At 32.4% G+C, this 9914-nt stretch overlaps 1 protein-coding gene across 1 annotated transcript in view; it reads right to left on the bottom strand.

Annotated features, from left to right (window-relative positions):
• Positions 1–9914, bottom strand: part of LOC140040594 (uncharacterized) — a 53413-nt gene that overhangs the window by 114 nt on the left and 43385 nt on the right. Inside the window, exons 73-90 of the mRNA XM_072086650.1 lie at positions 9587–9829; positions 9245–9496; positions 8651–8908; positions 8126–8368; positions 7509–7748; positions 6749–6991; positions 6235–6480; positions 5808–6050; positions 5312–5557; positions 4699–4944; positions 4151–4399; positions 3623–3865; positions 3182–3430; positions 2486–2737; positions 1960–2205; positions 1469–1711; positions 607–867; positions 7–66 (exon numbers count right to left, since the gene is read on the bottom strand). Of these exons, the coding sequence (XP_071942751.1) occupies positions 7–66; positions 607–867; positions 1469–1711; positions 1960–2205; positions 2486–2737; positions 3182–3430; positions 3623–3865; positions 4151–4399; positions 4699–4944; positions 5312–5557; positions 5808–6050; positions 6235–6480; positions 6749–6991; positions 7509–7748; positions 8126–8368; positions 8651–8908; positions 9245–9496; positions 9587–9829 (4263 nt within the window). The remainder of the gene's footprint in view (positions 1–6; positions 67–606; positions 868–1468; positions 1712–1959; positions 2206–2485; positions 2738–3181; positions 3431–3622; positions 3866–4150; positions 4400–4698; positions 4945–5311; positions 5558–5807; positions 6051–6234; positions 6481–6748; positions 6992–7508; positions 7749–8125; positions 8369–8650; positions 8909–9244; positions 9497–9586; positions 9830–9914) is intronic.

Genomic DNA, 9914 nt, shown 5'->3' with positions numbered 1-9914 from the left:
GTATACCTGAAGATGTTGTCAAATTCATATCCGGAGGACAGTCAGTAATCACAGGTGGTTCTTTATCTGTTAAAAAAATATTTATACACCATGTTGAAAATTATTTATTAGAATTTCTTTTTTCTTTTGTACCAGCAATCAGATTATCTTAAAATTGTATCCACAGAAATCTCACTTTTACTGACTTGTCTATCGTGTATTCAGAGGTGACCTCTTCGGTAAAAGACTGCTCTCGCAGTAGGCTTAGTGTATAGGACCACGATCAGCAAAATGGAAGATAATCCCATAGGTTTTTTAATCATGTACCATACCGTTTATGGTACCACGAAGAATTTACACACACAGATCAAGCACGAGATACGAGGCAATGAGTATAAAGAACATTGACTGGAGATACAAACAAATGGTAACGGTTTTGAACCCAACCTCTCACATGATTGACAGATATTACCATTACCCAATGTATATTTTAATGCAACAATTCAACGTCGTCCCTGGTAAATTTCAACATATTAATACTTGTAAGATGTCGATTTCAACATACTCATGTTTTTCTAAAACAATAGTGTAAACCATGAGATTCAGAAACTGAAGAATGTACAATACCTTCAACCGTGATATAGAATGTACAGGAAGCAATGTTCCCTGAAGTATCTTCTGCTGTGTAACCTTGCTCATATGCCACATTACCAGTAATAGAAATTTGTACAGGAGGAGAAACGAGAGGAATAGCCACTGCGCTGGTTGGCAAAATTGCTACATTATCAGTTGGTACAGGTACATTCCAAGTTACTAATGTCAAGGCTATTCCAGGATCTGTTTCCTTTGTTATATTATCAGGACATATAATATTTGGAAGTTCTTTATCTGGAAAGAACAAAAAACAATGTTTCATTTTGATATTATATAAGTCTACAACATGTGTTATACTTTAGGTTAAAACACACTGCGGTTGTACTGGTAGATAAGTTAGCCGGGTATGAAAGATGTAAACCTGCCATTATATGCATTTAAGTAACTAAGTAGGCTATAACTAATACTCGATTTACAGATAACTTTGATACAAACGTGTAAAAATGTTTCTGTGTCAACTCTTAAAACAAATGTACGGTCGGTATCTTCGACACCAATGAGTCATGAGTTTTTTTAAATGGAGTTTATATATAGTCCAGGTTCTAGACAGTGTTTCAACTTAATATTTCTTACGTATAATACCTGAGCTCAAATCGAGTATTTTCAAGACGACAGAAACAATCTAGGCGTTTATTTTACATAATACCGACCATGACAAAACTAGCATCTGAAAGCTCTGTTACATTTGTATTGTACGTGTGAATGGGTAATGGTTTTGAATTTATAAAGTGCAAATTATAAAAAGATGTTTAAAAATAAGGAATCAATTCACCAGTCTCAAAATATATTTAGGTATTCAAATGATTGCGTATTCAAATGCTTGCGTTAAACCTACCTTCCACTGAAATGACAAATTCACAGGTTGCATTGTTATTTGAGTTATCATAAGCAACATACATCAAAGTGTATGTTGAAATATTGTACATCTGATTGGGATAATAATTCTGCACTGTTCTGTTTATACCATTATTGTCAATAGCAACTGGTTCAACCCATGACACATTAGCTGTTGCTAATCCAGGATCTGTTCCTACGGTAAACGATTCCGGACATTTTTCAAAATATGGTAATTCCAAATCTATAAAAAAAATCAATACAGTTTTAGATATTTTATATGGGTCAGCAGATATATCATACCTTATAACCATTCTACAATTTGGCATCATATGACAGGCTACTTGGTCATGCACCTTTGAATTATAAATCTTTTTTATGCAGCCAGTGGAATGTATTATGCTAATTGCGTCGCCTACAGCCAAGTACTTATTATACCAGTAAAGTTTAAATCGCTATAAAATTACAAAAATTGAGTTGATTTTCATTTACCTCTAACAGTTATTGTAAAGGTACACGTAGCTATATTGTGAAAAGCATCAATGGCAGTATAAGTTATAACAAAAGTCCCAATATTAAACTTGTCACCACTCATCTTTGGTGAAGAATAAAGCACTATAGCCAGCCCAGAATTATCAAAAACACTAGCTGGTGTCCAGTTGACAACAACGGTAGAACTTGTATTTCCAAGCATAACAAATATATCATTTGGACATGTAAGTACAGGAGGTACATCATCTACAAGAAGGAAATTAAGATGATTATTTGGATAGTTTTAGCTGCAAAAATATATAAATTTACATAATGTCAAATACAGTAAACTGGTATATGTACTGATACTGATACTGATTTCGATACTGATTTTTACCATAGGGAAATCCAGTATACTCTAATCAGGTTGAGTTAGATTATAATTAGATATTGAAGGCCAAAATAATTAATTTAAAGGGTTAATAAATTAGAATACATTTACATGCAGTTTCAATACAAAGGATGAGTACATTATGTAATTTATTACCTAAAACTTCAATATTAAAAAAACATGTGGTGTTGATGTTTCCAGAACTGTCGGTTGCAGTTACATCAACGGTATGATTCCCAATGGCCAATGTTGCTCCTTGCTCAATAGTAGTAGTGATGTTTGGTGCTACACCCGAGTTGTCGGTAGCTGTAGTAATAGGTGTCCAAGTCACAGTGGTAGAATCTGTTATAGTATCAGTAGTTGTCTCAATATTGTCAGGGCAAGACGTAATAATTGGTGCTTCATTATCTGTGATTTCAAGTTTTTTTAGATATTATTATAACTTAATGAAACAAGTACAGTAATGCATTCTTTCTTTATTTGCATTCTTTAAATATATATATATATATGTATATATATGAAGAACATGGAGAAAAAAGAAATGGAGAGGTATCTCAGAATATATACATGTGAAAAAACGGCCACAGGGGCATAGGCTTATAACGTATACATTACAAATGATGACAACATATATTATCATAATTGTAAAATGAAATAGCTTCAATGTTTATTCAGATGGCTCATGGCAGAGAAAAGTTCAGATCCACGTGTATTTAATATCGTATTTTACATAGTGTACTGATATAGAATATCATAAAACAAGTTATAAGAAAATAACGGAAAAACAGTATCAATGTTATTGTAATAATAACTATGAAATGAATCAACAAGAGAAATTACTCAAAAGAATACCTTCAACTGTAATGGTAAAAGTACACGTCGTATTAACATTATCGTATGGATCAGTTGCAGTGTATTGTACCAGTGTATTCCCAGCTGGGAATTTAAATGTGGTGTTGTGTGAGCCAACGATAATTGGTAAAGTTTCTGAATTGTCGCTAGCTGTTGGTGTGTTCCATGTAGCAACACCGATATATTCTCCGTTAGTAGTGTTTACTGACTGACTATCAGGACAGAATGTAAACACTGGTGCTTCGATGTCTATAATTATAAAAAGATAACACAAATCTTTATACATATAAACAAGTAAATAAACATGTACAGTATATGTACCAGATTAGATGTACTTGATTGTTTTTTTTCCTTTTGAGAGCGTACTTATTTCAATTATATATAATAGCAAAGCTACTGACTACTTCATAATCACTTTGGTCAAAATAAGTATTAACATACCTTCTACAGTGACAGTAAATGAACACGTAGCAGTATTTTCATATGGATCTTCAGCAGTGTATGTCACCACAATATTGCCAATTGGGAACTCACTTCCTGGTCCTATGTCTGCTGTGAGACCCCAATACCCAGAATTGTCAATTGCTGTTGGTTCTATCCAAGAGATATTAGCAGTCGGTAGTCCCGTAGTAGTGTTTACTGTCGTATCAATTGGACAGTTATTGATTACTGGATTTTCCTTATCTAAAATAAAATAGAGCACTGTAATATTTCTATGTAAATAAATTAATGTAAATATCAAAGTATATTTAAATACTAATCTAAAACTGGGTTACTATAAGAACTACAATAAACTAAGGTTTAAAAACTGTGGCGTATGTTTTAAAAATACCGGGAAATTACATTGGTTCCCGATAAATAACTTATTTCTGCCTCGTGTTTTGTTTTCATCTTTGCAAAGGTACATACAATGCTTTGATTTTAAATTATATTCAATTGAAATACAACAAACAATGAAAGAATACTTACCAGTAACTGTAATTGTAAAGTTGCACATTGCTGCATTACCTGAGCTATCAACTGCATCATATATAACAACAGTACTTCCAATGTTAAAAGCATTGTTTCCAGATGTGTACTTGGACGTTGGTTTTATAACTTCACCAGAATTGTCATTTACAATCGGATCACTCCAGGTGACATTGTATGTGTCATGTTGGCCATATGTTGTATTAGTTGTAATATCAGATGGGCACTGCAAGTTTGGATCATCATCATCTATTGAAAATTACCAATAGTAAATTGAAGAAATACTAAATGTAATGTAAAACATTTCGAGTGAACAAAATCAACTTGAAACCAAAATTTAGATACTATCATTACAAATAAAAGTGTTTCTATGTTTAACACACTATCATGATTTTCAACACAGGTAACATTATGGAAAATAACTCGGTCACGCCAAGTCATTTTCAAACTATACGTATACTAAATAAAGAGGGCTGAATTCTTCTGTGGTTGTTATCTTATCTTACAGGACATCAACATATGTATCATAAAACAAAATCAGCACTTACCATAAATATGAATAATGAAAGAACAAACTGCTATGTTGTTGTAAGAATCAGTTGCATTATATACAACTAATGTTTGCCCTATTCTAAACATGTCACCAGACATATGAGACTGAACACTCAACAAGATCTCTCCACTGTTGTCCGACACACTTGGGTCACTCCAGTTCACTATTGCTGATGCTAGATTAGGATCAGTAGCCATAGTAATATTTGATGGACAAGTATAAAAAATGGGAGCCTCGTAGTCTAAGTTTGTCGGAAAAAAATAACAAGAAAAAGAATTATGTAATTTATTTGTTTTCATCGTAAGAAAGCAAATTCTTCCACTTTTGTTAAAGACAACATACAACAATACGTGGATTGAAGGATTTTTTTTTTTTTTCGTTTAATCTAAGAGTGAAGGTACTTTCTAAATTTTACTTTAGGAAAAAAACCTTTAACTGTAACTAAAATGTTTTTATAACACTCTATACATACTAAAAGTTTATATTATTTGCAAGAAGATGAGAGTCAGCAAGTGGCCAACAAAGATTATACTATTACTAAGATGCGAAAACAATATGTAATCTGCATGAAACCATGAACCATAGAGCCAAACTTAAAGCAAACTTACCAACAATATCAACCGAAAACAAACAGATAGCAGTGTTACTACTGTTGTCTGTTGCGTTGTAGGACACCAATGTTTCACCAATTGGGAATAATGAAAATGGTAGATTGGATTTATACCAGTTGAGGTAACCTGAATTGTCAGAAGCTATTGGTTCAGTCCAGTTGGCAGTGCCAGTAGCTTGACCAGGGTCAGTGTATGACATAACAGGGTAATCAGGACAGTCTGAAATTACTGGTGGATATTTATCTGTATAATAAATATTGTATGTGATCAATTAAAATGTAAATGATCAATTCAAATGTAAATGATCAATTTATCAAGGGTTTTGTTAAAGTAAAAGATATTGTGAATTTGTCATATTCAGAACCGAATTCTACATTTATTATAGCAGAAATTAACATTAAATTATCGGAGCAGGTAACTATATGATATAATATTTATATAATCGTATTTGATTGGATGGTCTCTGTAAAAATGAAACTTAAACAAATATTACCTATTACAATAACATAAAATGAGCATGAATCTTGATTGTCAGCATCATCCCATGCCATGTAAGTCACCAGTGTCATGCCTATATCAAAATAATATGACTGGTTATGACTTTGTGTCATTCTGACGACATCTACGTTATCAGTAGCGTCTGGTAATGTCCAATCAGCCTGTGCAGTAGGACTGTTCATATCTACTTCCACTAATACATTGCCAATGCTGCAATTGAATTCCGGATTTTCATTATCTGAAATTAGAAAAGAAATATGTTGTGATGACTTAAAATGTTGCATACTTTAGGAATAGCATAAAAAACGGCAGTATAATGAGAAATAAATAATGCACTGGTGTAAAACTACATGTGGCAGAATAAAGTGCATGATAATAAGCAAGCATTAGGCTGCTACACGCTCAACACAAACATTGATTACCTTGGACAATTACAGTAAAAGAGCAGATGCCAATGTTACCATCTTCATCTACAGCTGTAATGTTAACGGAGTGAGTTCCAACATAAAATCCATCACCAGGATAATTCACTTGAGTAACTGTTAACATGCCAGAATTGTCCATAGGTTGGGGTTCATCCCATGACACGTTGGCATATGCAAGGCCTTCATCAGTGACTACTTCTATTGGAGACATTGGGCAGTTGATAAACACAGGATCTTCTGTATCTATATTATATTCAAAATAAATCAGTACAATTAGTCCACATAGAGGAGGACGAAGATGATTACTGTATGTATAGTTTATCAAAAGGCGTCTAGATAAGCAAAACTCAATCTTGATTGATTGCACTATACGCAAGCTTGATAATCGGAAATAAATCATTAGGGTATATGAGCACACCTACAGTACAACGCAATTATAGGGATAACCTTAACTGTACCACTTATTAGTTTAAATGTAAGTGGTAGAAAGTGTACACCAACAAACAAATACCTTGAACTGTTACTTCAAACACACATGTTGTTTTTAATCCGGCAGTATCAAATGCGGTGTATGTCACTGTAACTGTGCCAATTTCAAATGTATCACCAGGATTGTGAGTTGATGTTACATTGTATACTCCGGCATTATCAGTAGCTGCTGGTTCTATCCATGTTACAGATCTATTGGCCATTCCAACAGGAACCATGACAATCATATTAGTAGGACATCCAATGTATTTAGGAGGCTCAGTATCTGAAAAAGTGTGCTAAATATTAATATTCGACAAATATAAACAAATATTATTAAGAGATAAGATTTAAGTTTGTAGTTGCATTAGAACATTACTATTATGTTAAAGAAGCTTTTCTCAAGTTCTGGTTGTGAAAATATCTAGCCCATAAACAAATTAGGTGTTCTGTCTATCTAGTCTATTGACAAAACAGAGCAATAACAAGTCTTATGTAGCCTATGTCTGTCCCAGAGTCAGAAGATATCCATAACAAGTCGGGTTTCATTTAACCATAATGTTTGAGAAACGTTGATTTAACTGGTGACTGTATGGAGATCATATGTCCCAAATGTGCTATTTTTTACCTGGTCACGTCAAATAACATTACAGCAATGTTGGGTTCACAGATATCTGACTGTTTGGACTGTATATCTCAGTCATGTTACCTTTTTTAGCTAGGGTTATGTACGGCCACCTGAACATTTGTAAGTAGACATTACAATTTTAAATAATTTGATAACCTGACCAAATCATTATTACCTGTTACTGTGACATTAAATGTACACTCTGCTTCGTTGCCCTCAGAGTCTGTTGCAACATATTTTACCTCTGTAACTGTGATATTAAATGTATCAAATGGGGCATAGTTGCTATTAAGTTCAATAACACCAACGTTATCATATACTGAAATATTCCAATTTACTACAGCATATGGCAGTCTGGGATCTGTGTTTACGTCTATATTACTGGGACATGGATCAAATATCGGTATCTCAACATCTGAGGGAGAAACAGACATCAATAGTCAGCTTTTATTCATTTTTTTAAGAAATAAGGAAATAATGAGATTTCTTTTGGTAGATTTGTAAACTAATAAATGAAATGTGCCCTTCTTTTATGACAACGTGGTCTATAGTTGGTTATTTATTCCTAAACCTCCAAAATTTATATCATTGAGAATAAGGACATTTCTTTACTAGATCTAGAATTATTTTTCTGCGCAGCCAAAGCCATTTTAAACTAATACAATTAATTAGTTTAATTTGAGCGAAATAGCAGAAAGGAAAAATTATAATTTAATTTAAATATTTATTAAACATGTGACTGACTTTGTAGTTATACATAAGACAAACAATCGAAACGGTAATTAATCTTACCAAAGATTGTAACAATAAATGTACAATTAACAGAGTTTCCATATGGATCCTCAGCAAAATAATAAACTGTTGTGTTGCCTGGGTAGAAGCGATCACCAGAAAAGTAATTTGACATGTTCACATGAATGATGCCAGAGTTGTCTGTAATGTCTGGTTCAACCCAATTGGCAATACCATATGCCTCACCAATCAAAGTCACGTTTACAATGCCATCTGGACAATTCAGCATTGGCTTCTCAATATCTGCATGATGATGTAATACTAATTAGGTTATTCAGTTAATTTTTAATTTCTATAATCAATAAACGTAAGACAATGTGTGGATAACAATTTACTATATTGAATTCAAAAGACAACAGTTCATGTTCTAAAATGAGTTTTTGCTAACTTTCGGTATTTATAGGTTTAGAAGTAGTCTTTGTTGGATTCAAATTTCGTACAGAGGACGATTATGCAATATAGCTTGTGTAAAAATAAAAATATTATTTAAAATAATCTTTAAAAGCAATGCTAGTGTATATTCACCTCGTATAAAGACAATAAATGTGCAGTTATCACTGTTTCCAAATACATCAGTTACTGTATATTCAAGTGTTGTTGTTCCAATAAGGAAGTTTTCACCAGATTGATTATAACTTGAACCTGATCCTGTTAGGCTGAGCTCATACAAAGATTCTGTGTTGTCTGTGTATTCAAAATCCCATTGAATCCAAGCTGTTGCTTTTCCATTGTCTGTTGTCACATTGAAGTCACTTGGACATTTTATGATTGGGTTTTCATTATCTATGAATTAAAAAAAGAACAATAATTTCTGTTACTTGAAAATGTTGAATATATTTGTATGGTGTAATATTGAATATTATTAAACCTATGAATTTTGGTCAATGTAAAATCCGACGGAATTGTATGCAAACATAATATGTTTGTATACAATTCCATCTGATTTTATAACATATTATGTTTATAACATTATTATGTTTATGCATTCAATTATTTATAATATTGATGTTTTTTTTTAAACATTAAAATCTGCTATTCTACACTTCAGATTTGAGATTTTACAAATATTTATATTATTAAAAATAAATAAATATAAATCAATAATCACAATATTCTCACCCTCAATTGTAATTGCGAAAAAGCAAGATGCGTCATTTCCAGATGGATCCTGTGCCATGCAGCTTACATTTTGTTGTATTATTGGCCAAACGGCATTAAACTGGTCACCTGATTCACTCGTACAACCATATGTAACATTACCTGAATTATCAGTAACTGGTACATTCCAATAAACAGTTGAGTATGATTGGGACTCATCTGTATATGACATAATGTTACCACTAGGGCATTCAAATACAGGATATTCTTTATCTGCAATAAAATAAATACAAAATAAAAAACATATCTTCATATTTTAGTATTTTTTTCATATATTTTCTTTATCGTATCAATTTTACTTACCAATTACAGTAACATTGAAAATGCAAGTTTTCATATTATTTGATGCATCGGTTGACGTGTACATTACTAAAGTTGTTCCGATATTAAAGAGAGTATATGGTTCATAGTTAGAGGTTAATGAAGGTTTTAAACCACTGTTGTCTGTTGTTTCTGGTATTGGCCAGGATACATTAGCTGTTGCTGAATTTAAATCGGTGTACGCGGAAACATTGGACACACAGTCCAAAGTAGGAGACTCTGTATCTGTGTAAATAATTGAAAAAATACCTTATTCATACTTTGAAATAAGAGTTTAACATGTACATTGTGCATAAAAACATGGTTAATT

The sequence above is a fragment of the Antedon mediterranea genome, chromosome 1, assembly GCF_964355755.1.
Source record: "Antedon mediterranea chromosome 1, ecAntMedi1.1, whole genome shotgun sequence".
Classification (NCBI taxonomy): Eukaryota; Metazoa; Echinodermata; class Crinoidea; order Comatulida; family Antedonidae; genus Antedon; species Antedon mediterranea.
This window is presented reverse-complemented; position numbering and strand designations above follow the sequence as displayed.